This window comes from Bipolaris sorokiniana (assembly GCF_000338995.1).
Source record: "Bipolaris sorokiniana ND90Pr unplaced genomic scaffold COCSAscaffold_12, whole genome shotgun sequence".
Taxonomy (NCBI): Eukaryota; Fungi; Ascomycota; class Dothideomycetes; order Pleosporales; family Pleosporaceae; genus Bipolaris; species Bipolaris sorokiniana.
Genome location: NW_006911906.1, coordinates 1,230,785 through 1,257,412, shown reverse-complemented (window position 1 = coordinate 1,257,412; position 26,628 = coordinate 1,230,785). Strand labels below are relative to the sequence as shown.

At 51.2% G+C, this 26,628-nt stretch overlaps 8 protein-coding genes across 8 annotated transcripts; 3 read left to right on the top strand and 5 right to left on the bottom strand.

The window, feature by feature from the left end:
• Position 1: 1 nt before the first annotated feature.
• On the bottom strand, positions 2 to 1,733 carry COCSADRAFT_96761 (uncharacterized protein; the record flags this gene model as incomplete). Its single annotated transcript, XM_007704801.1, has 3 exons — positions 2 to 991; positions 1,038 to 1,628; positions 1,677 to 1,733. 3 exons carry the CDS (start codon positions 1,731 to 1,733, stop codon positions 2 to 4), a joined length of 1,638 nt encoding a protein of 545 aa, XP_007702991.1.
• A 3,044-nt stretch (positions 1,734 to 4,777) lies between these two features.
• Positions 4,778 to 7,733, bottom strand: COCSADRAFT_39416 (uncharacterized protein). Its single transcript, XM_007704454.1, has 4 exons — positions 6,735 to 7,733; positions 6,216 to 6,472; positions 5,452 to 6,100; positions 4,778 to 5,400 (listed from the first exon to the last, which is right to left on the bottom strand). Exons 1-4 carry the CDS (start codon positions 7,319 to 7,321, stop codon positions 4,824 to 4,826), a joined length of 2,070 nt encoding a protein of 689 aa, XP_007702644.1. The 5' UTR covers positions 7,322 to 7,733; the 3' UTR covers positions 4,778 to 4,823.
• Positions 7,734 to 8,361: 628 nt separating this feature from the next.
• COCSADRAFT_39414 (uncharacterized protein) lies at positions 8,362 to 10,014 on the top strand. Its single transcript, XM_007704453.1, has 2 exons — positions 8,362 to 9,143; positions 9,191 to 10,014. Exons 1-2 carry the CDS (start codon positions 8,658 to 8,660, stop codon positions 9,908 to 9,910), a joined length of 1,206 nt encoding a protein of 401 aa, XP_007702643.1. The 5' UTR covers positions 8,362 to 8,657; the 3' UTR covers positions 9,911 to 10,014.
• A 2,471-nt stretch (positions 10,015 to 12,485) lies between these two features.
• COCSADRAFT_39413 (uncharacterized protein) lies at positions 12,486 to 13,752 on the bottom strand. Its single transcript, XM_007704452.1, has one exon. The coding sequence runs from the start codon at positions 13,367 to 13,369 to the stop codon at positions 12,521 to 12,523; it is 849 nt and encodes a 282-aa protein (XP_007702642.1). The 5' UTR covers positions 13,370 to 13,752; the 3' UTR covers positions 12,486 to 12,520.
• A 178-nt stretch (positions 13,753 to 13,930) lies between these two features.
• COCSADRAFT_234694 (uncharacterized protein) lies at positions 13,931 to 17,687 on the top strand. The gene is made up of 4 exons (XM_007704800.1): positions 13,931 to 14,927; positions 14,982 to 16,762; positions 16,828 to 16,949; positions 17,086 to 17,687. The coding sequence occupies exons 1-4, from the start codon at positions 14,118 to 14,120 to the stop codon at positions 17,454 to 17,456; spliced, it is 3,084 nt and encodes a 1,027-aa protein (XP_007702990.1). The 5' UTR covers positions 13,931 to 14,117; the 3' UTR covers positions 17,457 to 17,687.
• Positions 17,688 to 21,056: 3,369 nt separating this feature from the next.
• COCSADRAFT_234685 (uncharacterized protein) lies at positions 21,057 to 21,857 on the bottom strand. Its single transcript, XM_007704799.1, has one exon. It carries the CDS (start codon positions 21,720 to 21,722, stop codon positions 21,243 to 21,245), a length of 480 nt encoding a protein of 159 aa, XP_007702989.1. The 5' UTR covers positions 21,723 to 21,857; the 3' UTR covers positions 21,057 to 21,242.
• Positions 21,858 to 23,222: 1,365 nt separating this feature from the next.
• On the top strand, positions 23,223 to 23,703 carry COCSADRAFT_234669 (uncharacterized protein). Its single transcript, XM_007704798.1, has one exon. It carries the CDS (start codon positions 23,362 to 23,364, stop codon positions 23,632 to 23,634), a length of 273 nt encoding a protein of 90 aa, XP_007702988.1. The 5' UTR covers positions 23,223 to 23,361; the 3' UTR covers positions 23,635 to 23,703.
• Positions 23,704 to 25,367, bottom strand: COCSADRAFT_234668 (uncharacterized protein). The gene has a single exon (XM_007704797.1). It carries the CDS (start codon positions 25,007 to 25,009, stop codon positions 23,774 to 23,776), a length of 1,236 nt encoding a protein of 411 aa, XP_007702987.1. The 5' UTR covers positions 25,010 to 25,367; the 3' UTR covers positions 23,704 to 23,773.
• Between the last annotated feature and the right edge of the window lie 1,261 nt (positions 25,368 to 26,628).

Here is a 26,628-nt window from a genome sequence, read left to right as displayed (position 1 = left end):
ACTACGCACCCTCAGCAGCCCGTCGCTCCGCCTCTACTTCCGCAATAACAACCTTGCGTACGCCTTGCCAACCTTCAGCCTTCTTGACATGGCTGACTCGCCTGGGCTTGTCCTCGAGTCCCTTGAACTCATCCGGCAATACCTTCGCCTGGAAGTACTCCTTCTGCTCCGGCAGCGCAAGTTCAACCGCATTTGCAAACTTGGCCGGGTGCGCAGTCGCAAGTGCAATGTGGTGTGTACTAGGAGGCTTTGATACCTGTACCGAGCGCAGTGTTGCCGCAATACCAATAGCCGAGTGCGGATCAAGGACGTAGTTTTTAGACGACTCCGCGTTAAAGACATACTTGATGGTCTCAATAGTCTCCTCATCGCTGACACGGTACGAGGAAAAGTCGGCCTTGGCAGCCTCTAGAATCTGCTTGTCTACTGCAAAACCATCCTGAGACTTGAGCTCGTTGAGCCAGTTCCGTACATGGTCGCCTGCTTGACTTCTCCTTTGCGATACAGCATCCGAGTTTGTGCTGTAGACATCGTACGAGAGGAACCAAAGTAGGCGCTCAAAGTTTGACGAGACAAGAATGTCCATGGCTGGACTCAGCGTCTCCTTGACTCCGCCTTCGTGCGCCTTCGCACCGTCTTCTGGAATGCCGCCCTCGGCCTCCTTGCCGTGCACAGGGTGCTTCTCATATTTGCCGGTTTCCCAGAAACGATGTAGGATATCGTTCTCGTTGGTTGCGATGACGAGCTTTTCAGCAGGCAGGCCCATGCGCTTTGCAAAGAAGCCAGCAAGAATGTCGCCAAAGTTACCTGTTGGTACGACGAAGCGAACGGTGGAGGCGGGGAGGAAAGAGGGTTTCTTGATGAGGTCGAAGTAGGCGTAGAAGTAGTAGGTAATTTGCGCAAGGATGCGGGCCCAGTTGATGGAGTTCACAGCAGCGAGGCGGTGCGTCTTGTTAATTTCTGGGTCGGCGAAGAGGGCTTTTACAAAGTCCTGGTGCTGTTAGTAGTGTTTTGTAATCTATTATTTGTGTACATACCTGGCAATCGTCGAAAGTGCCGTCTACGGCCAAGTTGTGGACATTGGCGTCAATGACGGTCGTCATCTGTGCTTCCTGGATGGGGCTGACCTTGCCGTGCGGGAACATGATGAAGACGGAGACATCCTTCTTTCCGCGCAGACCATAGATGGCGGCTGAACCAGTGTCGCCACTTGTAGCGCCAATGACAGTCAGATGTTCCCTATCGCGGCCCTCCTTGTCCTGGTTCTTGCGCACAAGGAAGTATTCGAACAGATTACCGAGAAACTGCAGAGCAACATCCTTGAATGCAAATGTAGGTCCGTGGAACAGCTCGAGCAAATGTATGTTCTTCTCCTTGTCGAGTGTGACGGTAGGGACGACGTCTTTTGCGCGGAAGGTGGAGTAGCTACGGCGGATGATGTCTTTTAGGTCTGCAGATGGGATCTCTGAGGGGGAGATGTAGAGGGAGAAGATTTCAAAGGCGAGGTCTGCGAAGGAAAGATCTTTCCACTTGGACGCCCAGTCTTCGGGAAGCGTAGGGATCTCTTCAGGGATGAACAAGCCGCCGTCTGCAGCGAGGCCCTTGAGGACGACATCCTCAAATGAGAACTGCACATGTTAGCATGCGATTGCGCCTACGGTCTGCGCTGACCTTACGTCGTAGGAGCCACCACGGGTGCTCAGGTAGCGCTGCGATGCTGTATGTGAAGACATGGTATTAAATATATGCAGTTGTCCAAAGAAACGAAAAGTAAAAAGTCAAGATGCCGACTTGGGGACAATGTAGAGTCAAGGTCCCCGTGGGGAAAATTGTTGTTGTAGCTCCGGAATCGCTGACTGACTCAACCACTCAACTGCCCCGTCCCGTCAGCTTCCAGAACGCATGCACGAGGCGTCTAGGCTGATGCATGATGAAAAGTTAGTTTTCTTGCCCCCATCACCTCTTCTGAACGAACAAGGACTGTATTTTCAGGGCCTTTGCGCTCTAATCACAGGCAGCCGCAGTCATTCCGTTGCCCCGCCACGCGCAAACCAAGCCCCCCGCCACCTCCGTTCCTGCATCATGCGGCGATGTCGGCGCAATCACTCCATCCTAACAAGGAAAAGAATCTGCTCGCCAGCATCACAAGTCTACTGAATAGACTGTTCGAATAGCCGGTGGACTATTCTGAATGATTATTCGAGCCCATGTTTTCCATAGTGGGGTGATGTATGTAAAGTCGTCACAGGAGCTCACTGCAGTACTCAGTCTATGCTCAAAAGATAATTGATAGATCTGGGCACCCACCACTATAGCGAACATATGTTTGTCAAGACTATTAATAGGAAGGGTCTTCTTCTCAACCAGCCATCTAATTCTATGCAAGCCCTGATCTTGCCTGCCGTCCGCGGGTTCTATCAAACGGGCAAGCATCAAGGGCACTTCAATACCCGAAAGCAGTATGACCAACATGTTTCTTAACTCCATGGTTCCTAAAAGATGTAACACCAACAACCACAACCACAAACACCAACAGAATACTTCCATTCGCAACTGCAATCAAGTCCAGCTTGAAAGTTCATAACCATCGCCCTCAAGCAGCACGAACACGCAAAAATAACATGAGGCCACCCATCCAAAAAGCCGCCGATTGAACGCACACTCAAATGATTCCGGCCTCCCCTTCCACCCAGAACTCCTTCATAAAAGCAATCGCATCCCACGGTACACGCTTCACACAATACTCCCCCTTCCATCTCAACCCCGCCTTCTCCCCAAGCTCAAACGCGTAAACCGGCGAAGTTCAAAGTACCCATTGAACCCAGTGCGCAGACTACGCCCAAGATATCCCGCTGTCATGCCAAGACGAAATGCTATGCGGAAGCCCCATACGGGCGGGTAGTGGAAGAGGCAACGGGCGAGGTTGGGGGATATGGTGGCTAACATGGGAGATATGACGATTGATTTACTTGGGGATGAATAGGTAGCGGAAGAGATGGGAATGAAGAATGTTGTTGTTTATTATTCAAGTCTGGGGGCCGAAAAGCAGTGCGGGGGCGTAATGGTCACGTGATAAGGGTTTCCGATGGTGTCCGGATGATGGGGTGGGTGATGCGGAGTGCATACATGGAGTACTTCGTGATTTTTCTTTACGGGTTTTGAGGCTTTTGGATCTCTTGTGGATTGAAGGGGGTGTTGTGACTAGCGTTAGGTAATCTAATAGACGAGGGGACATAGCACGTCGAGTGGTTTTTGAAGCCAGGACAAGATGATTGTTAGTTTTATTTCCGAACCCGGATGATGTTATGTACACGGTTATCGTGTGTAGTACATTGAAAGAAGAACTAATCGAAACTAGGGACATGGCTAGGAAGAAATGGCGATAATGAAATTTCCAGACTATATGAATTGTATCTCGAAAAAGAGTGCACGCTCGTAACTTTAAAGAAGAGTTGATCTTTTAGAAAAAGATGATAAAAGGAAGAAGCAAAAATGATGTTGATGGTGATGATTAGAAACAGAGGGCGGCGAATCTCTCCACAAGGTTGTTGGAGGGCTCTTGGGTTTGAGCCGCAGGAGCGTCCTCCTCTCGTATAGCAACTTGATTTCCAGGCTGTGCTACCACAAGCTGCTCATCAGCAACCTGTGTAGCAGGCACAGCCTGAGACGTAGTGCCAGCTTGTACCAAGACGGGCGGGTTGGTGGGCTTTTCGCCCAAGACGTTCTACTAGAATAAAGGTTAGTATGAGATAGAAACGGAGAGGAAGTTGCACTTACTTTGGTGGTAGGGCTAGTCTGCTTGGCCTGGGCCTTGAACTCAGGCTTCTTGGCCCGTTGGGCCCTTCTACGAATGGTCTTTTTCTAACATAGATGATAAAAATTGTGAATAAATATCTAGGTGTGAGTGACTTACACTGAGACCTTAGTCCCCAACGGTCTTCTTCTGAGGCTCCTGCCTCTGCGCGCGTAATGTCTATAGTCATTAGCAAATAGGAAGAAACAAATGCACTAGGGACTTACTTCGATTAGGGCTTGTTCGCCCATTCCACTAATGTGGAAATGGGTACCCCCATTGATGTTGGAGTATAAGGATAGAAATAATAAGAAACCGAATAGGTATAAAGAATATGTTTGAGAGTAAGAATGTGAAGAATGTGGGATACAGAAAAGAAAGTTGAGGAGAGAGGGGATGTGGGATTTATATAACTGCTAGGACGCTAGAAGTTTCCAGCTTGTCGCGGTAAATTGTGATTGTAAGTCAAAGTGACATCAACAAACACGCTGTAGCCTTGTCCCAACCAAACATCACTTTCAAGGTGAATCAGGAATTAGTATCGAAGTCCCAGTCACTGGCGACTGGAAGTGGATTGCTGTCTGTTAGTTTACTGGTTACAAGTTATCTTGCAAAACGTCACTGAGAATGTCACAACCCGAATCACAGATGATGTGATACTCAATGTCTTCATGATACTTTTCAATTGTTGAAAATTGATTCAATACAGGTCCAAACTTGAATAAACTATGCTGCTAATCGATATGCTGGAAATACCTCCCAATGCAAACAAAAGAATATCCCGCATCACAAGCCATGCTATCTCCTCGCATTTCCTTCAAGAGCTGCTCTGCGGCGCCTCTCCGCCAACTGTGTCATGAAATCATTTAACTCGACCGGATGTGCCCGCCGCGCTAGTTCTGTCGCTCGACGAAGTTCATTTATATTTGCCTGCAAACGAGCTACATCGTATCCTGGTTGGACATGTTCAACCGCATCTGGAATGACACGATCGCGTAACAAGTTACGAAGGGCAGCGTAAGCTTGAGGTCTAACAACGCTGGTCAGGGGGATGGTTCAGATGACAGCGCCGACACTGTGGTAAGAAAGGATGGTAGAACTGAAACTCATATGGTTGCTGTGGTGGAATAGCACCGTAGAAGTTCATGGGTTGAACAGGAAATATGGGTTGATATGGAATTGGGTGTTCCGGCTGCCCAAGACCAGGAGCTTGGAAAACAGGTGGGCGGGGATGTACGTACTGAGGTGCTGGTCGTGGTAGAGGTGGTTGTTGGACTGGAACCAGAGGTCGCGGTGCACCTGCTTGACCAGCACGCGGAACACGGTGGAGCTGATCACCAACCATATGATAAGGAAATGCGTGCGCCTCGGCTCGCACTCGACCTCTGCGTGTCTCCTCTGCTTGCTTGACCTGGTCGGATACCTTGACCATGAGATCTGCATCTGAAAAGCCTGGATTTTCAGCTTGGACTTTGGCCATAGCTTCGTCAGCTGCTCTCTTGACTTCCTGTTCATGACGCTCTTCAACATTTTCATGCAGAGGACACCTGCCTGCCTGGCCATCACCAAAGTGTCTATAGTCGGTCACGTTTTGGGAGCAAACGTAGCTGAATCAGTGTCAGTATGTCTCTTGTTGAGAACCAAAAACTTCAACTCACCACTGCAAATTCCTACAATGCGTGCACGTCATCTTGTTACAGCCTTGTTCCTTGATAAACGGATGCTTGCACTTGTTGCAATGACGTATCAAGGCTGCCGACATGGCTTCTTCAACTATGTGTCTTAGCGTAATCTGACCGTCTTTCTTGAACTCGTCGCAAGTTAGTGGTATATGGGATTCCTTTTGGCAGAGGCGGCAGCTTGTCTCTCCACACTTGGTGTTTTGGCAACGAAACTCCTTGTCGACTTCAACGGGCAGACACTCCATTTTGAAATCGCAGAACGGACATTCAGAAAGAAAGTCCAAGCCGGCCGCTTTCAGGTCCTCCATCTGCTGCATGTGCTCCAGTCGTTCGAATGTCTTTTCGCTCAACACACCTTGTAACTGTCTGCGTAAGAAAGTCCCGTCGCAGTCATCGACCCCAAAGCATTTGGGTCTACAACGAGATTGCCCCATTTGCGTCTCGATTTGTCGGCATATGCAGTTTTTGCAATAAAAGTGCACCATGTCGCCACTGCAGCCGATCATGCGGTTCAGAGGCAAATCGTCGAAACAGCATGCACACTCGCCCATCAGGTTGTTCATCCGTGCGTCGAGTAGATTGGCTTCTTCCTTCTGTTCTGCTTCTTGTATTTTGCGGCGTTTTGCTGGCAGTTGTTAGCTAGAGAATGTGGCCATGGACACCACACTAGGAACTGAACATTTGTGACGTTACCCCTCAGCATGATCTACTTATTAGTTGGTTTTGCAAAAAGCACTCACCAGCTTCAAACTCAATCTTCTTCTTTGCTGCGTGTAGTTCCTTGGGCAGTTGACTGCCCTTCTCAATCAGCATAAATTCAGTGCCGCGCTTGTTGCGGGTTTTGGTGGTTTTGGAAAATGGTCCAGCAATGAGCCCGTAGTCGCGCACTTGTTTCTCGATAACACCGTAAGCTTTGTAAAGTGTCTTTTTTTCTTGCAAAACGATCGTTATATGTCGTACAGGTACGTTGGGAAATTCATCCTTGAGGAGTTCTACGCTGCAGAGTGTGTTGTCAGTATGACGAAGCAAAAAGGTTGCATTGCGCTATCAAAGCACTGCTTCTTCTCTTCAAGGTGCCAGTCTTGCGTTGTTCCATGACTGAAGTGTTATGTCTACAGTGAGTATTTCATGATTCCATGTATTGCTACAAGAAGCGCACTTGAAGCTCTGTCTAGAAACAACGTCGCACTTCTTGAATCGGATTTTACACGTAGGTATGCATACTACTTGCGCTAAAGCAGCTGTGAATGGGTACTTACGCGTCGTGTTCATAACCATAAACCTGTGGGTCACGCTCGCCCTTTTCATAGCTGCTCAGCTCATGCTCGGCATCGTCTTCTCGCTTTCTCTTCTTTTCGTTTGTTTCTTTTGGATATGGTTCGCCTTCTAGAAGCTCGGCGATGAGATGCTCGCATCGAGCCGTTGTTCGCGTAGCGTCTGTTGTCTTCTCCTTGATGAGCTTGAGCACATACTCAACCGAGATGTCCGGCAATACGCTGAGAATCATTTGTAGGCAGACAGTCTCGGTAATCATACAGCTATGTGCATTCTGGTCAGAAGCTTGGCCATCAGGCTGCGGTACATTGCCCTGTAACCCGACGGGATCTGAGGGCGGAACATCAATATCTGGGATGGCGGTCAAGTCGATCGTCTCGGGACCAATGACTGGTATGCCTCCACGGGGTTCTGCAATATTCCCGTCAATGTGCGGGTTGTTCTGCGCGGGCCCTACTGCCGATTTTGCAATGAGATCCCCCAACTCCTGCTTTGCGTGGCCCTCATCTTCTGTTTCACTATCAGAGAGGACAACAATTTCTCGACTCACGCGAAACCCAGGTGGAGCCATTGAAATCTCAAAATCTCAAGGGGGTCTGTTTCTTTTCGCATAAAGGAGATATCGGGTGATGTGGTGCTGATTCTAAAGGCTGAGCTCGCAATGTGTAGTTACCAGAGCAGTGCTCAGACTGATCGACAGCGAATCCGTGTGTAGGGTCTCAGGAGAGCACCAAGTAATAGACATTAATGTGTACTTATTTACGTGGTCTGATGAAGGGAGATGACCGCGAGGGTCATAGGTGCGTAGCGTTTATGTGAACAAGACCAGTTCAGCTTCACTTGGAGGTAGCCTCGTCGGGCACCTTCGTCAGGTACCTTACCGACCCTCAGCGTCTTCCACAGCCAATGCGCAGTGAACGTGAAGAAGAAGAGAAAACGAAGAGAGTGAGCGCAAGGTTCGAGTTGAGATGCAGTGTGCAGTGGTGCGAATATTCTAGATGTAAGCTGGCCGGAGGTTAGGGGGGCTATCGCGGAAGGGACAGCGGAGCGGGCAATGGTACCACCGAAAGGTGAGTTGAAGCAACAGCTACGTGCCACGACAGCACACTTGAATGCACGGTTATTACGGAACAGCTATCATCGAGCGGAACAGACAGAGCATATCGAATTTGAGCAATGATACAGTGGTGATGGTTAAAAGACGGTGGTTTTGCCCTGGCGACGGCGCCACTGGTCTGAGGCTGGCACCGCGGGCTAGCGAGGCTGAACTGCCGCTAATGACGAGGCATTGCCATAAGCCTGCCCTCGTGTTGTACTGGACCGATAAAAAGCAATGTTCGTGACCACCAGTCATGGCCATGATCGTAATAAATGAACAATGAATGCAGACACTAGCCCGTAACTCTCAGTGAGCAGGCGACCGGCTTCATGCAAGATCTGAAGCTAATCGCGAATCGGACGGCGGCACATGACCCATGGCAAGCAGTGGCATCCGAACTCGCTTTGCTACGGCATACAACGGGCCGCCCAACGTCACGTACCCGTCCGAGTGTCTTTGTGAGAATCCGGGGTTAGCTATAAGTTTGCACGGAGAACCAAGGCGGAATGGAGCCACGGGGACGCGGGGTGTTCTGGACTAAACAGAGACCCACCGACAGCGAGTCCCTTTTCCTGCTTAGCACTCCGTCATTTGATACCGACATAGCCAATCTGTCGCACCCGGGGGCCCACTGCTTACTCCGTACGGTATCGTCCCTGCTTCGAGCGTGCATGGGAACTGGGCCGAGTGCATGCCTACGACGCCCTACGACAGCTTGACAAGTAGTCACCGGAAGTTGGACGAGTGAAGGTTATAAAGAACAAGGCCATATCGCAACCTGGTCCTTTTGCAAAACAATATAGCAACCATGGCCATCACCGATAACCTCCCCAAAGGCGACTCTCCCTCCCTGGCACTCGTCCACCCTACTGATGCGGAGAAGTTGATCCAATTCAAGCTCAATGCGGAGGAATGGTGCGGTGCTCTTAAGCTGCCAGCCTATCTCCGCCGTGAAGATGTCCTCGCGGCGACTGAGATGACCCGTGATGGTGGCATCTCGTACTGGATCCTAGTCGACACTTCATTGCCCAACAATCCGCTGGATCCACAGTCCCGGACCAGGTTACCGCTGGCGAGTTGTGAAACATACCGAAAGAAGGCGTGGGTATGGCAAGATGGCACGCTCAAGGAAGTCATCTGTCACGGCGTTGGAAGCGTGTTCTGCGCCAACCACCTGCGAAAGCGTGGTTATGCACAGAGGATGATGACAGAGCTGGGTGAGATGTTGAAAACATATCAGACAGAAGACGGCACGGAATGTTTATTCTCGGTACTGTATTCGGATATTGGAAAGGTGAGTACTTGTTGCTATGCAAACTCGTCAGCAGCTAACGACGGTAGAAATTCTACAATACCTTCGGCTGGGAGCCCTTCTCATCGTCGCACGTCTCCATTCCCGGTACCGTTAGCCAAGACATCAGCAGTCTGCCCACAGCGCGACCGCTCTATGCAGAAGATCTGCAAGACCTATGCGGTACTGACGTGGCTCTTGTCCGCCGAGACCTAGAGTCGCGGCCAAAGGGAAGTAACACAGCTGTCGCTATGATTCCCAATATTGAGACGATCCGTTGGCACCATGCGCGCGAAGAATTTGTGGGGAATGAGCTTCACAGCAAGAAACCTCAGATCAAGGGGGCCATTGTGGGCACGGAAAAAGGCAAACGCGTATGGTGCTACTGGACGCGCATGTGGTATAATCAGGACCCGGCAGATACAAAGGGCAACACGCTGTACATTCTGCGATTGGTAATTGAGGATGGTGGTTGGGAGGGCTCATCGAGCCAAGCCAACGGTACAGCTCGAGATCATAGCCACGAAGATGCCGTTGCGGCCTTGCTGGCCATGGCGCAACGAGAGGCAGAGGAGTGGAAGATGGAGAAAGTAGAGATGTGGTCGCCTCCACCCACGGCGCTTACAGCTGCGAGGAGACTGCATCCAAGTGCCAATGTCGTTCACAGGGACGTCGATAGTATCCCAAGCCTCAGGTGGTATCCGGAGCACCGAGGCCCGGTAGCGGATAAGATCGACTGGGTAGCCAACGAGAAATACGCGTGGTGCTGAGCCATGCACGTCACAGCATAGACTGAATGCGCAAGCACAGCGAGCAGACGTTGTTCATAGATCTATATAATTTCTTCACATGTTGTTTTCCACTTGTATCCATCGCCATCTCATGCGTTCCTTCCTCAATGAACTGGCCAGGCCAGCACCATTAATGAAAAAACAAAAGCCTGTCAGATTGCCATCAACGTCCTGCTTTCCGGTGTGACCGAAGTACACAGCCAGTCAGCTGAAGATCATCGCCACGCTTGCCGAAGCAATCGTAAATAAGGCCTCACTCCGGGACATCGAGGCTCTCAGTCATCAACCAGGTTGGAGATTCTGTGGCTACTTAGAGTAACTCAGAGAGAGATGCATACTATTAGAAATGATTCTATGAAGTCTGGCGGAACTGTTAGTGGTTGTAAAATGTAGGGGGTGAGGGGGAAAACGTGCATGATCGATGGCTTCCAAATGATGGAGAACGGTGGGCTTAAGTATGTGGCAGTCAACGCCAAGTCCACTAAGCGCACGGGCGCGTTGCGCAGAAAAATTGCAGCAAGGTTTTCACGGGTCCATTGTTTTGCCGACTCTTGGCCGCGGGTGAGAGTGAGTGATTGGTCACAGATTAGTATGGAAGAGTGGTGAGTGAGGGTGAACTCCGCTGGACCCGTTTACGGTGCAGACTTTGCAGTCGCCCATGGGAAGAGTTTGCCAATTGCGAACTCACGTGCCGCACGCTGTCCTGCACCTGCTTTGAGCTCCGAGATGCTGCGCTGAATGTACCGAGGAATTGTCGCATTTGGATACTACCGTTTGGGGACGCATTGCAATTGGGTGGTGTGGTTGGTTGGCCCGTATCAAGATTGAGTGCAAAATCGGCGTACCTCAGTTGATCATGGGGAAAAGTGGATGTTGTGGTTGAGCGCAAGCATAGCTGCATTGGGTAGGGAATTTGTGCATGCTGTTTTGTTTTGTGAATGATTTTGTCTATCTATTGGATGATATGCAATAATCGGTTTGCTTGATAGCAGGCATCCATGTTCGTGTATCAAAAAGTTCACATGTTTAGTCTTGGCACCCAAGGATATGTCTTCCGTTGATGAAGGAGAAGGCGAGATCACTCACATGTGTGATGGAGTCAGCGAGAATATGCACAACGGGTATCGAAATATCGAGTGCTTCCCACGCACGATACCATACATGGACTATTTTAGCACTGTTGAGAGGCTGAGGTAGAATTGAGAACCAAGTCGTCATCTAGATATCAAACTATTATATTATACCGTTGTAGAATATTATCGCCTCCATATACTTAGGTACGAGCTGCATTCATTCCATGCATTGACCTAGTCCGAATAGTTTCTGGGTTGGAATAGTCGATATATATATGTGTGTTGCACGATATTGTTCCTCTCAGGGCATTATATTGTATCCTTGTATAAAGATCGTGGCACGATGCAAGATCGAGTTCGAAAGATCAAGTGGCGACCCGTAATCAAGCTGGTAGAACAGAGCTAACGTCTAATCGTTGTGTTGCATTAAGTAAAAAAGGTAGTCTATCTACTCTGAAAAGAAATCCCAATATATATCCGCAGTCTAACCACGCGATACAACGCCACTATACCCTTCAGGTTTACTCTTTCTATAACTTTGTCTTTTTTTGTTCGTTTGGAGAATAGCATATTAGGTTGTTATTCTTTTAAAAAAAAACAATAGACTTCACCTCAACCTGCTAGAATTGGATATTCAAAAATTACTATTTCTATTGTTTCTATACCTTGATGTCATATAATACAAGTACACAAGATAACTAAAACAATGGTAGGAAGATTTGATGAACTAGATCGTGAAGACTTAAGTAAATAGTAGGGTGCTGTTTTCAAACGCTACTTCAAGACTATTGGAAGAGAAAAGGGTATAGGATAATATCAAATAATAGATTCAGGAATATACAAGTATAATTCTAAAGACCACACTTAAAAATTCTTTGCCTGATTCTCGCTCCCTGACTCAAAGGGTACCGCTAGTTAAAAAATGGAGGTGAGGCGGACTGCATGTCTTGTTTCTTGCTACTTGTACTGCATTACTCATATATATGTTTTTTTGTTGTCAACACTGTGGTTATATTGCAGCAACATCTGTGCCACGTGACCCGGGCAAAAAAATGCAAAATACAAAAACATACGGCAGCGGGGATTCGCTAGTGGTCACCCACCTAACTACTAATCCGCCGGTAAACTGCTTGTATATGCCAGATCGGACGGGATGGCTAAATTTCAGTTTCCTATGGTCGTATGTACCAGACCAGTTAAAAATTGTGCAAAATATCTTCGAAAAATAAAACACTCCTGAAGAAGATCGCTTTGGTGAGTTGAAATGCGGGGGACAGGACCTGCCAAGACCAAGCCGCGGCTACTACTGCCACTTCTCACCACTAGATACTCAAACCGAGGAACTATGTACACAAGAGTTTGCAGAGCTTTGAAAATATGGTTGGGTAAGTGCGGAATCCATTTTTCGCAAATATTCCTTTCAAATGTAGAGAAGACGGATGCACATATAAATCGGTTTATTCACAGACTTCATAAAAAAAAACAATAACTGGATAATGAATTATCATGATTCCATTTACATTGAGCTTGCAAGGCTCGTCTTTGTGCTATCAGCCTGTAACTTTGCCTTGGCCTCTTCTATCCAAGTCTCGAATCTAAAGACACCAGATTGCACAGTGCGTATGGGCGTTACCTTTGCACCGCCCAAATCCCCTCCCTCCTTTTCTGACCGCCTGCCGCACTCAAACTCTTCTTCCTCCAACTCTTCTCGGATGGTTGCCGTTCTGCCCGTCTTCTGTAGGCTGGGTTGGACTGGGATCCACGGCTGTGGGTGTCCAATTGGCGGATCCACGTCACCTTCATCTTTGAGCTCCATGCTAATGTTGAACGAACAGTTAGGCGGGAGAGGGGCAAGTGTGGAAGTGCGTGTGGCGAGGGCAATCAAGGCCGCGCGAAACTGCTCAGAGAGATTTACATGTACATCCGTATCCAATGCCTTTGTCTTTCCTCGCTTCAAGATGCCACTCTCGTCTTCATTATCAGACACGTCAGGTGTTCCTTGCCACTCAATTTCCATGTTGCGATCTCCCTTGTCCACGACTGGGAAGCTACTGACGTCAAACATGTATCGCTCCATTATCTTTGCACTGCCTGTCGCACTTTCCTGGTCCCCCTCATAGCTGAAAACTACGATAGCAATTTTGGCGACGCTGCCGTTCAAGAGTTGTTCGCGCACAGAGGCGATGGCGTCGGTTATCCATTCGCAGACGAGCGGATGCCGTGACTGGTAGACGGAGGCATTGTGGAAGCGTGATTGGACAAACGAGGCGCGCGGGTAGAGTGTGCGTAGGTAGAGAAGCGTATGCGTGTAAGCTGTGAGGAAGGTGGTGAAGTGGCTGAGGGTCTCGAGGTAGGTTGGGGCCATGGCGGGCTTGGATACGACAGGACAGGCAGTGTAACCACTACTCGACAGGGCGTTGTGCACCTAGCAGGTGTTCCGACTTGTCTATCCCATAAGTCTCGTAGTGGGGGTATAGTGGACAAAGGGCATGACGCAGACGCGTCTCGTCGCGTGTCAAGCCCGCTAGGCTATCGATAGGCGTCGATAGGCGTGCATAGGAGGGCAGGGCTGGTAGTGCAGTCGCTGATCGGTATAGCGACTGTCGTGTGAATGCTGTGTCGAGAGCCCCTGGCACTGTTGGGGATAACAGCGTGGCAGGTAATACCCGGCCTTGGGTGATTGAGAGAAGGATAGGGAGAAATCAAGTGCCTGGTTTTTACTCGCCCCGGAGATATCATGACGGACTCTCTGCACAGTGAGCCAGTGCAGGTGAAGCCATTGGTCGTCTTCCACCTCGCCACCACTCAATTCAGCCCTTACCCATATGCTCAACCTTAATTTTCTCTATCCAGCTGCATCGAATTTACTCTCGAGGTGAAGGCGTCAAAACATTGCTGTCCCGCCACAGCAGCCGCTTGGCCACCCCACTACACACAGATTCACGGAGCTGCCCCGCATCCCCGAGCGCGTTCTTTTTCCTCCGATTCAGTCGCCCAGCAAACACCAACAACAAACGCGTCGCCCGCCAAACAGTTCCTCTCGCCAACCGAGTTGGGCAACGCTAGACGTGCTGACTAGCTCTGTACGCGCATGCCCCACGTTGACCTTGACCATGGAGGACCAACTAGTGCAGCTGCTTTCCGCAACCCAGACGGCCCAAGAGGACACGCGCAAACAGGCTGAACAGCAGCTGCTCTCGCTCTATGGCCACCAGGAGCTCCCGTTGGGCCTCATTGGAATATCCTGCCATGAGAGCGTGCCCCTCAACATCCGCCAGGCTGCCCTGCTGTATCTCAAGAACCTCGTCCTGGCGGGATGGAGTGACAGCCTCGAAGGCTGGAAGGGACAGGTCCTGATCACAGACGAGAACAAGGCTATATTACGACAGCAGCTTCTTGCCCTCGCCACGTCCGACCAGATCGACCGCAAGCTCAAGGCCGCCGCAGGCCTCGTCGTCAGCAAGATCGCAGCCGCCGACTACCCCATCGAATGGCCCGACCTGCTCGACAACCTGCTCAATCTAATACCCAATGCGACGGAAGGCCAACTACATGGCGCCCTCAGGGTGCTTGGCGAGCTGGTTGAGGACTCGTTCAACGAGACCACTTTTTTTAGCGTGGCACCGCAGATGATTAAGATTCTATACGATGTGGCTACCAACGACCAGAGGAAGCCGACACTGAGGGCGCTGGCATGCAAGGTCTTCCACGGCTGCTTCGACATACTTGAGATGGTCATGGATGATCACAAGGCCATGGTCAAGAATTTTGCCGACGAGGTGCTCAAGGACTGGATGCCTTTCTTCATCAATGTCTTGAATACGAGGTTACCAGGCCCGCCTTCGATTGAGGAAGAAGATCAAGATGCGCCCAATGCCACGCTGTACAAGGGTCAGATTGCTCTGAAGCTCCAGGTGGTCAAGGTAAGTCATTGAGAATGAAGACCAGCGCCTGTCGCAATACTGAATATTCTACAGATCCTCATGCGCATCCGCTCCATCTTCCCCGCCATTCTTTCGCCGCAAAGTATTATTCTCTTCCAAGCATGCTGGCAAGAACTTTCATTACTCGAACCCGCATACTCTCTTATGTACATACAAGAAGACCGCCAGAGTAGGTTGGAGGACGCCGATGGACTGCCATACACCCTGGATTTTCTCATCCTCGAAGAGCTAGACTTCATGCAAGCATGTCTCCGTGCACCACCGGTCCGCAGTCAGCTCGAACAGGAACTTCAGAACCAGGCACCCGAAAATTCTTGGGTTACCCAGGTCATGAAGCTGGCCGTGGCCTACGCACAAATCACTACTGAAGAGGAGGGACTATGGGATGTCGATGTCAATATCTTCTTGAGTGAGGAGACTAGCGTTACAGCAAACTACACACCTCGAACGGCTTGTGGAGATCTCGTTATCAAGCTCGGCGAATGGCTGACAGAGCCTACGGTTAATGGCTTGTTGACCTACACCAGAGCGCTTTACTCTGAGTCAAAAGGCTGGAAAGCAGAAGAGGCCGCTCTGTACGTTCTCAACCAACTACTGGGCGACTTCCAGGACGTGGACAAGCAAATCAGCCCCGAGGCTGCGACTGGCTACGTAGATTTCATCCGGTATGCCATGCAACAGCCTGACACGTTCCTTCGAGCACGAGGCTACCTGGTCGCTGGAAGCTTGACAAGAACATCTGGAGACGCCCTTCAACAGCTAGCTACATCTTTCCTCGAGGCAAATCTGCAGGCTATTCCAAACGACGAGTCCGACGTTGTCCAGGTTTCTTGCATCCGAGCTCTACAACACTACCTCCAGGCACTCCCACATTCGGTTACTCAGCCTCTACAAAGCCCGATCATATTGGCGATTAGTAATTACCTTGCCGCACAGGACATGTCAGAACTCAACGACGGCGACGATATCATGATCACTTTGGTCGAGACCCTGAGAGACGCTATTCTCATTGACACCCGGATCTGTATCACGGATAACGGCCTTGATATGCTCTTCCGAGTAGCCAGCCACCAAGCTTCCAACTTCCAATTGACCATGCTGGTTGTTGAAGCGTTCGAAGAGGTCACAGAAACCATTGCTCGCATGGGAGGTGATGCGTACATTCAGCTTTGTGCAAGGGTTCTTCCGTCGCTCACGGGAGCTTTCGATGTTGGTAGCTTGACGGAAGAGAATGCTCTGTGCAACTTCGCTGCCGATCTCCTTGCTGTGCTTGCTGAACATGGACCTGAGCCGCTCCCTGCTGGTTTCGTCGCTACAACCATGCCGAAACTCACAAGACTTCTTCTTGGATCCACTGACGAGGAGCTACTCAAGTCTGCTACAATTGCGGTGAAGAACATCATTTCCCACGATCACCATCAACTCTTTGAATGGCGAGATGACACTGGCAAGGCTGGTCTCGAGGTGGCTCTTATCATCGTCTCGCGTCTGTTGTCATCATGCAGTGACCACGCTGCCGGCGAGGTCGGTGCCCTTGCTGCTGAAGTAGTAGAAAAGGCTGGTCATGAGCGGCTTGGCCCTTACCTGGAACAGCTCCTGCGGAGTGTCGCGGTGCGTCTGGCGCAAGCAAGCCAGGCGAACTTCATTCAGAGCCTGACACTTGTCTTTGCACGCTTGAGCTTGAACCATGCCTCTGAGGTAGTGGACTTCCTTGCTAGCCAAGACATTGACGGCGAGAATGGACTACAAGTCGTGCTTGCAAAGTGGCTCGAGAACTCGATCAACTTTGCTGGCTACGATGAGATTAGGCAAAAGTACGTTAAGTTTCTCATCCTATATCCACTAGCTTTATGGATAGCCACTAACTTTATTCTTTTAGTGTTATTGCTCTCTCGAAACTATATGATCTAAAGGATCCTCGGGTTGCACAGGTCCAGGTACAGGGCGATTTAATCCCGAACACAGATGGTCGTATTATGACTAGGAGTCGCGCCAAAGCCAGTAAGTATCTCTTGTCCCTTTGCTACTTAGCCATTGTCATGTTGTGGAGAGCGTGTGTAGGCTGTTGCGCCACTACTGCAGAATTCAGTGTCGCAAATCCCTCCCGGGTCCGTCCACACACTGACAAGGAAATCAGATCCTGACAAGTATACAATAGTACCTGCGCCCCTCAAGATACTTAAGGTCCTCATAGTAGAGCTCCAGTCGGCCTCTGGTGCAAATCTCGATGCAGCTGCGGCCGCCGACCTCGCAGAGGAAGGTTCAGACGATGGCGACTGGGAAGACGAGCTCAACCCGTTTGTCGACCTTGGCAGCGGCTTCAGCAAAGAGCAACTCATGGCATTCGCTGCCGAGGAGCCTGGCAGTGGGGGTCGTCAACGCGACGACGAGACACAGAGTTTCCTCGTTGAATTCTTCAAGCGCGCTGCTACCTCGCCGGGTTTCGCTGAAGAATTCAACCAGCTCAACGAAGACGAGCGACAGCGATTGCGGGAAAGTGCTGCCTAAGCTTTGCTTTGATCAAAAGTTTCCTATCAGGCATGGGAAGTGCCTTGAAGCGATTACCGGGCAGGAACTCCTCATTCAACATGGATATCGTATGTAGACTAATACGCCAGTCCGGGCACCTGTGGTGTCGCCCATACAGGTATGGCTCCCTTTTCTTTCTGGATTCAAGGTACATAGATGGTTGAAAGGATGAATGATGGCGAACCCACGGTGTGGGACGGAGGAAGTAACGAAAACAAAAAGGTAGGATAAGTCGTTTAGGAACTAGCATACTGTTGATGAGGGTTATGAAGGAGGGAGTTCTTGTGGCGGCTGTGTCTTTGAAATCAAAACCATACGATCCACTGGTTTTGCAGCCACGACTGCTTTTGTTTGAGGTTTTGTGATTATGTTGCGCCTGAATATCTTCACTGAGTCTGCTGTATACGTATGCACGGCGGTGTTTTACTACATACATACTGATGGTTGCTGTAAACGATTTACTTAGCATCAAGAACAGTCAATTGTGCATGGCGAAGACTCTAGTTTTTCATCGTGCTCTTGAGGGTTCAAGATGCGTATTGATGCATTTCTTTGGTACCCGATGAGTGGTTGCAGAGTGAAGCAAATGTGATGATTCATATGCCCCGAGCTAATCGACAATAAAGTTCTTGGTATATGATCAAGTTGTTGTTGTTATTGTTGTTGTTGTTGTTGTTGTTGTTGTTTGGGGGGGAGGGGCTACTCTTCTTGTATGAAGATAGAGTAGTGTGTGATTTATCTTCCCAAATACACTGCTGATATGACGAGAAGATGTGAAAAAGATGTTGTTTAGTTCTTGTGTGACTGCAAGCACTTTGAGAGTAGAAACGTTAGTCTTGTCTGTAATCCTTTTTTTTGGAAATGTACATTTCAGATAGGAATATTAATACAGTAGTACAGTTACAGCACTGTAAGGGTGATAAATGGTATCCCAATGGAAAGCGCAAAATGTTGTTTTGAAGATGTTAACACATCACATCCAGATAAATCCTATTCGTACATAATAGCTACTTGGAGAAATCAAACAAAGCGATACTATATTGCCCAAGCCCTAACCTTACTCCTAACTGCAGTATATTATCATAACCCCATATAACCCCCTTCTTGAAGAAGGAAAAACCACTCAATATGCTTACAACCCTAGCCCGTAATCTATATACAGCAAAAGTTACATAATAGTAGTGAACCCACTCACCCACCTACACCCCCCACCGAATCTTCCATGTAAAGTAAACCCCCCCCCTCTTTCATCCCTCACAAGGTCAGCCTCGTCCCCACCTCAGCTACCCCACCCCACCCCCACCATACTACCCCTCACGTGGTGTACGCACGTAATCCGTACATCAAGATGCCGCCAAGCCCGCCTAAGGCTGACGCGAAGGAATTAGTAGGATGGAGAGGTTAAACCGCAAACGGGGCATGATGATGCACACCAAACCCTGCCGCTTTTACCCACCCTTGGCCTTATCTCTGCCTCTCTCTCTCTCTCTCTCTTTTTTTTTTTTGCTATCGAGCTGAGAGCTGAGCGCGTAAGCGGGGAGAAAAAAAAAGAGGAGTGGAAGGGTGGTAAGCGCTAGAAGGGTGTTCGCATGCGCAGTGCATGCAGTTCATTACTACATGTAGGATATATGCATGTAACTATGTAACTATATATGTATATATGTATGTAACCACAGCTGCTAGAAATAGAAATAGTCACAGTATGCTGTGTAAATCTACGCTACTGCTATTTTTTGTAAAAGGACCCAGGGTAGTAAGCAAAGAGTAGTTCTATTTTTTGCCATCAGCGGCTATGTTGATTTCTAAATATTTTTTTCAAGGTTGTTTTGTTTTGTTTTCCATGCACGGCTGATTTTGCATCGATCCTTGCGTTGCATTCACTCTACATGCAAGTATACATGGCAAGGAACATGATGGTCAGTGATCAAGTGGGATGGAGGGAGGAGGGGTTATCATCTCGCTCGGCGCTTATGCAAAGTGATAACAAGCGGGAAACTTTCTTGGACTCTCGGGGCTAAACCAGCTACTAGTACTAGCCCAGCACGTGGGTGAGGGAGGGGGAAGGAAGGAAGGAAGGAAGGAAGGAAAGGGAAGCGGGATTTCCCTTGGCTTGCCTTGCGGCGCACCCGAGCCTCGGAAAACAAGGATGGTGAGTGGTTTGCGGTACACACCTAGTGGTGTGTAGACGGTTCGGTGAACTAGGGGGTTAAGCGGGCCAGACTATCGTTAAATGTACCTGGTGACGTAGTAATTTTGAGTAAGGACTCGGGTTGGACAGGGTTAGGTGCAACGCGCGATTTCATAGTAGTAGATGATTTAGACTTTAGAGATGCTGCAACCATTGTTCCCTGTTGGAACTTTGAACGTGACCCGTTATCGGGGGATGCCGAAAGTCTCTTTTGCGCGGTAAATGCTAGGATATCGCGGATAGTCGATGAGAGGAGGTCTATCGAATGGAATGCATGGTTAGACGCTTGCGAAAGGGGAATCTCGGGTGGAAAGCTGTCTTTCCCATCACCCCCTCTTCCTCAACAAGATTCCCTACCGACGGTTTGCTTTCTCATGATGGCTGGCATTTTACACATCCAAACTGCGATTTCTAGAAAACTAGACGAATCAAAGGCACGGCATACAGCGCGTAACGCTCGGGTTTGGCAGCCCGAGCACACCCTTCCAGCAAACAAGACGTGTCCTGCTGACCCTTCGCAACCAACTACGCGCTTTCTAAGGACTTGCCCCTCGCCATTCGATCCAACCACCCCTCTCATCACACAGTGTTGCATCGGAACCGCCCGAGCAGGGAGGGAGAGAGGGCGCATGAGGAAGCAAGAAAGAAAGAAAGAACAAAAACGCGCAATCTCGATGCTAGCAGAGTATTGATCAGGTGTTGTAAATCGAAGATGTGGGGGAGCTGGAGCAATGAAGCCATGGCCCATGACGTCTTGCAACAAGTTACCCCTCTCTCCCCCTCGCCCCTTTCCCTCTTGTGCAAGGCGCATGAATTCCAGGACCGGGCCAACAAGCAAGCAAAACCACGTAGCATGAAAGAAGCATGACATGGGCATAGGCACAGGCGGTTCACGCGGAGCGGGTCACTGTAGCAAATATGGTGTCTAGTAGGTATGTAGACTGCGGGGTAATGGAGGAGACAAGAGTGGGTTCGGAGGTGGGTCATTCGGTCGTCATAGGCAGAGGAGGCGCGGGCATTGGCCAGGCGCGGGAGGTCGGTGGCCGGCGATGGAGGTTCGGCTTCGCTTGGGTTGCTGTGATGGGTTAAGGAAGAGGGGTCCAGCAAAGTGACGCGGACGGGGTTGGGGTTCATGCACGACAACAAAAGCACCGGCCAAGCGTTTCGAAACACACCGTGCACCAGATGGTCTAGGCTTGTAAGTGAGCTGGTCTTGCGCTGGTGGACTTGAGCGTTGGGAACCGGCCAAAGTTTTGACATGTGTCTAGGTCGGTACGCTAGATGCGTTCGCATCTGGTGAGGTAGCCAGGGCATCAGCTATCTAGCCTAGCCGCCCGTACTACCTACCATATGTCCATGTACCGTGCCGCGTATTGGCCGCGACATGTTGGTGGCACCAGACGACGAGCCGCCCGGGACATGGCGCCGCGACATGCTCGGATGGACAAGGACGCTGTGCATAGGCTGCAGAAGTCATCTGAGAGAGAGACATTGGCAGGCGGCGACCTTGGTTTGGCAGTAGCAGGGAGAAAGCATGGAAATGTGTTCCTGGGCATGCGCCAATGGCATCATCACACTCAGCCGCAGAGAAGAGCATGAACAAGCAAGGCCAGCACGTGCAAGGCCAACGGGCTTGCCATCGGCATGTGACACGCGCCATTCATCCGGACAGGAACGGAGCGACAGAGCCACTGCCGCGGCGTGTTCCAGTAGACGGATTGGGTGAAACTTTGCAAGACATCTTTGTCCGGTCTTACACGCATCTCGTACCATTTCCCGTCTGATATCCGAGGAGCAATAAAAAAAATCAAAGACTCCATGTCTCCCTTCCCTCCTCCCTCTACTGCTACTGCTGCAGCTGTTCCTATCAGCTCCGAAACAACAAACGCAGGTTGTGACGCAGCGACTGCGCAAAGCTGCAGCCTAGCACCTGGGGGTACGTAAGGATGTCCTGGGAACAAAAGGGGTGCGGGCGGAAATATAACCAAGGAAAGCAGTAAATGCAATAGTTGCCTATCAACGGAGGGTTCCCGTGTCGGACCACTGTTAATCTGCATCCCCGATCCCTGCACTTGGCAAGGGCAAGGGGGATGGGTTGGAAGGTGGTGGTGGTGGCAAGGAGGCTGAATAACCGCAAGGGAAGGACGCGCCGCATATGCGGCCGCGACGACGGTAAACCTTCTTTGATCCCTGGAAGACCAACAACGACCGCTTGAGGTAGGTATAGAGAGGACAGACAGGACCGTGGTGGCCTGTGGCGCCGCGCAAGTAGGTTTCAGTCGTAGGAGGCTACCAAACTTTGTTCGTGCAGGTCGGTGTTAAAATCCTAGTCAGAGTAGTAGAGAGAGAGAGAGAGAGAGAGAGAGAGAGAGAGAGAGAGCGAGTAAGTATGCGCCCGTTTGGCACTGCGCACCGAGGAAGGAGGGTGGGATTGGGCCCCAAGGACACAGTGTACACAAGGACACACACACACACACACACACATGCACAAAGGACCCTTGGGCCTCGCCACACCCCTCACACACAAATCCCGCCCCCAAAGCGGCTTTGCTCCTCCCGCAAATAGAGCAATCAATCTTTTTTGCCCCCCCCCCGGCACACAACTAATCACATTGACAATCTCCCTCATACGGGAATACGCAATCTTGTATTCCTTCTGATTGATGACATTTTGATTTTGGGGGTGTGTGTGTATGAGTGCAAGGGTTAGTTTGCGATAGGCGGGCGGGTGGGCGCGGGAAAAGGGCAAAGACAAGGCAGCAGCAAGGAGGACCAACAGCAAGCAAACTGCTGCTCCTGCTGCTGCTGCGTTCCTTTGCTTTCTCTCACCGTTTATGCATTAGCCTATCACCTTCTGGTGCATTCCTTCCCGCCGCCTGCGCCAACCCGCCACAAGGGCAGCGAGAAGCGGCAGGGCGGTACGAGATGGACGCAAGGAAAGATGAGGAGGGGGGAAAAGCAAATAACAACACCTACCCGAGTGTATTGCTTCTTTGGCCCAGCCGGGGCTTGCAGGCCTTTTCCATGCACGCCCGCTTTCTTCCTTGAGGCTGAGAATGCGCTGACGGGGGGCTGGCATGGCCAATCACTGGGGATCAAAGGCACAACGGTTGGGTTTTGGCCGTGCATCATCATGGGTGGGTGCTTACAGATGATTCATCTGGCTGGAGTATGATGAGGGTGCGAGTCATCATGGTGCGACAAGCCTATTACGCCAGGCAACCTTCTTTCAACTTTTCAAAAACAAGAGAGGAGGGGTAAGGGTAGGTGTGTCTGTGTGCGTGCGTGTGTCTAAGTGTGTCTGTGTGCCACCGCACGGCTGTGCTGGACACGCAGCGAGAAAGAAAAAGCACGTGGCAGTCGACCGTTCGGGCGTGCCATAGGCTGCCTGGTGTCTCGCATTGCTGTGCGTGCTGCATGCAGGGGCTGCCCAACCCCAAAATTCACCCTTCACAACTATCGCAACCGGTGGGAGGAATGCGACATTCACAGTTTGATTGGTCGCCACAACATGACTCACAGACACATTCACCTGTTGCAAGGGGACAAGACACGCAAAAGACGGCTTTGGTAATGGGGAGAGTAAATAAAATTTGTTACATAACAATAGAGCGGTATGGCGGGTATCCTAGTTTTGACCGTGAGGCACCAGTCTCGTGATAGAGACTGTCTGAAGAAGAAATCTCCCAAATCTAGATGGTCCAACCTAGAAGACAAGACGTGGTAACCCAGTACCAAACACAACCTGAACACCTTGCAGAACAAGAAACCAAAACAATAAATGACAATACCCGGTTGAAAACTGAGAAGAGAGAAGAAGACAAAAAAAAGATGCAAGAGAAGGGGGATATCATAGTAGAAAGCAGACTTTTTCCTGTGATTCGCCCAATGCGCAAAAGACCCAGTAGTGTTGTACAATGGCTGAAGCAAACGAAGAAACAAAAAACGTGCAGCGAGATTAACAATTAGTAACAGCAAGAAAGGGTATCTCGCAGTAATGTCAAAGTGACGCGCAAAGCAGTGCCGGTAATGGAAGGGGTATACCAAGACAGAAAAACGCCAGCGCAAAAGCGTCCAGGTATAGAGTAAAGAAAAAAGGTTATCGATCCTAGGCGGATGGGTATCGTAGGATGTCTTCGCAGTTGGCGTCGAAGCGCATCGACCAGAGACGCATTCCAGTCATGAGCTTCTCCGTCTTCTCGAGCTCTCGGTCGCGCCCAAAAATGGACTCGACAAACTCCTTGCCGCTGTTCTTGCCCATGGACACGGGCTTTTCCTTGCCACTCTCTTTCTTGGCCGCCTTCCACATGTAGTCCTCGCATACTTTGAGAAGCTTAGCGAAGCGGACCCACAGGCGCTCGCCACTCTCGAGGAAGTCTTCGACCATTTCGTGGTTCTCCTTCTTGCGGATCTTAGGCATCGTCTCGTCGGCTCTCTTGACTTTGCCAGCGAGCTGGATGAGAAGGAGCCACAGCTCACCTGCCATCTCGGCGAGAGGCGTGGCAGGACCGTAGTGGAAGACGGTCCAGTCGTAGATCCACTTGCCAAGCGAGTTTGCGTCGAATACGGACCCTAGCAGCATAATGGGCTCTTCGGTGGGGTCCCAGTTCTTGTATGAGTAGCCGGCAGGAATGCCAGCGCGGCGCGCGTCTTCTTCGGTAGCCTTGGGGCTAGTCTTTGTTGGGGCTGGCTTCTTGGGAGAGGCGGCTGGCTGTCGTGTCGATGCGGAGGCTCGTCGGGGACGGCTAGACTTTGGTTCTGGATCATATATTGGGACCTGATCATAGTAATAGCGATCAGCATCCCCTCGGTACATGTCGTGGCGCGCGTACTGTTCGTACGGCGGCGGTGGGTAATCGTAGACGTCGTAGTCGCATTCGTAGCCGTAGCCTCGGTCGTCGTAGACAACTCTGGTGTGGACCTGACGTGCCGACTGCGACGGACGACGCTTCCTCTCGCGATGACTGCGCTTGAGAGGCGGGACGTCTGAGTCGCGGCGATGCCGACTTGGAAGAGTGTAACCGAAATAACTTACATATTCGGGGGTGCCTCGCGGCGTTGCGTGGGTGCGCGGGGCAGCAAACTCGGCAGCGCCATAGTGGGGCACAGCTCCTCCTCCTCGGGGTGAGGCCGTGTATTGCTGGTATTGTGTCGATGGCACGGCGTGCGATGCCCGGCGCGAGTGGCCAGAGACCTTTGGGCTTGCTCGTGGTGTGGCCATCTGAGGAGCGTGGCGGGGAGAGTAGTAGTTGGCACCGGGGCCGGGGGACATGGGCGGCGTGGTGCGGTGGTAGTCGTAGGGCATGTAGCCCGGAGGAGGCGTGGGATACTGTGGTGCGTACATATTTTTCGAGGTTGTGGTGATGGCGTCGAAGTCGTGACTGCGAGGCGGGGGGTGGGATGGTAGTTTGGGAGCGGGGGCGAGGGCTCAGGCCGGTGCCTGTTTCACCTGGGAATGTGCAGAGCAAACGAGGTTCTTCGCGCGCGGTGGTATAGTGCGGCGGAGGAGGAAGTTGCAGCGACGGAGGGGAGGAGAGGGGATATCCGGCTCGGGCTGCTGCACATTGGGTGTGGAATAGAGGAGATGCTAGAGTATGCCGGAAGGATCCAGAGGGCAGGATCCTGAAGTGTGGGCGAGTGTAGACGAGGTCGTCTGGAGTGCTTGGTAATGGGGTGGTGAATGTTCGGGTAGGCAAAAGAGGAAGCGGCGGCGGGCTCAGCCTGCTTTTCAAACCAGAGCCGTCACTCGCTCCTTCCGCGCGCGGACCTCAGCGGGCGCCCATCCACCCTAACGCACAACCCCTGTCACGCCGTTCGCCAGCTAGTGCAGGCCAAGGGCTCCCATGCTTTGACCATTCCCCCGTCGCCGGGTCAGATTGACATGCAGGCCTCGCCGCCGTACTTGGTCTAGCATTGCCCACCAGTATAGTATTCTGGGAAACCGAACCCCGAACCCTACATGTCCTCGCCCTCTCCCCAATCTCACGGCCCCTTTGCCCTCTGCCCATGCCATTGCCGTGGCGCCAACCCACTACGGATGGCTGTGCGAGAGAAAAGCCAGCCTGCCAGCCTACCCGCCCACCACGGCCACGGCGGCGTTGCATTGCTGCCTGATGTGCACAGAGGTCTTAGTAGTAGGTAGAGTGGCGGCGGAGAGAGCGGGCGGCATTGCGCTCAGCCTGTTTTGAATTTGTTCTGTTTGGGGTGGGTAATATTGGAAACATACTACGTTGCTCGCACTACTATATATCCGTAATCCTGGACCGCCTCTGCCAAAGCCCGCCCACGACACATGCTGTGCACCAGCAACTCCTCCAGCTCCCAGCGCCCTCGACTCAGCCGGCCATGGGCTGCAGCAGTTCTTGTTTGCTGATGAGCTGACCTCCGCCAGCGCTCCTTGCACTCACTCCACCAAGCCCAAGCTCAAGCCCAAGCCCATGCCCATGCCCCCATCACAACAACAACCGCAACTACAGCAACAGCAAAGGCCCGCCTTGGGCTCGCTGCAGTGCGGATGGGATGTGATAGCACGGCCCATTTTGCCTGTGCCCTCTGGGTGGCCGGCCGCGCCCTGGCACTGGCGCCCGTACTCCCACATGGTTGTCGTACGCAGCCAATTCCGCATTGACCGACCACCTTCCCGACCAGCATCATCTATCTACCGTTTCCATCTGCGCCACTCCATGCCTGTCAACCATTCTTTTCACTGTCCACCTTCTGGTACACCATCTCTTGCCTAGCACAAACGCTATCCTGTGCCCCTCGTCGCCTCTCGTCGCGGCACCCGGCTACTCATTCTCCAGCCCATCCATCCGAAACAACCGAAGGTCCACCAATTCAACGTCGTCCCGCGGCGCTTGGGGGAAAGCCTATCGCCTGCTAGGGAGGCCCTGTCGTCGCTTGAGAGCCGCACTCGTCCTGCTCGCTCGGATCCCTTCTCGAACTTCCCTCGCACACTCTCCT

Coding starts and splice junctions, on each gene's coding strand:
- COCSADRAFT_39414 (XM_007704453.1), top strand. CDS start 8,658: ATGGCCATCACCGATAACCTCCCCAAAGGCGACTCTCCCTCCCTGGCA. Junction 9,144..9,190: donor TGTATTCGGATATTGGAAAG/GTGAGTACTTGT, acceptor TAACGACGGTAG/AAATTCTACAATACCTTCGG.
- COCSADRAFT_234669 (XM_007704798.1), top strand. CDS start 23,362: ATGGTCCAACCTAGAAGACAAGACGTGGTAACCCAGTACCAAACACAA.
- COCSADRAFT_39413 (XM_007704452.1), bottom strand. CDS start 13,369: ATGGCCCCAACCTACCTCGAGACCCTCAGCCACTTCACCACCTTCCTC.
- COCSADRAFT_39416 (XM_007704454.1), bottom strand. CDS start 7,321: ATGGCTCCACCTGGGTTTCGCGTGAGTCGAGAAATTGTTGTCCTCTCT. Junction 6,101..6,215: donor GAAGATTGAGTTTGAAGCTG/GTGAGTGCTTTT, acceptor AACAACTGCCAG/CAAAACGCCGCAAAATACAA. Junction 5,401..5,451: donor CATTGTAGGAATTTGCAGTG/GTGAGTTGAAGT, acceptor ACACTGATTCAG/CTACGTTTGCTCCCAAAACG.
- COCSADRAFT_234694 (XM_007704800.1), top strand. CDS start 14,118: ATGGAGGACCAACTAGTGCAGCTGCTTTCCGCAACCCAGACGGCCCAA. Junction 14,928..14,981: donor TGAAGCTCCAGGTGGTCAAG/GTAAGTCATTGA, acceptor AATATTCTACAG/ATCCTCATGCGCATCCGCTC. Junction 16,763..16,827: donor TACGATGAGATTAGGCAAAA/GTACGTTAAGTT, acceptor TTATTCTTTTAG/TGTTATTGCTCTCTCGAAAC.
- COCSADRAFT_234685 (XM_007704799.1), bottom strand. CDS start 21,722: ATGCAGATTAACAGTGGTCCGACACGGGAACCCTCCGTTGATAGGCAA.
- COCSADRAFT_234668 (XM_007704797.1), bottom strand. CDS start 25,009: ATGTACGCACCACAGTATCCCACGCCTCCTCCGGGCTACATGCCCTAC.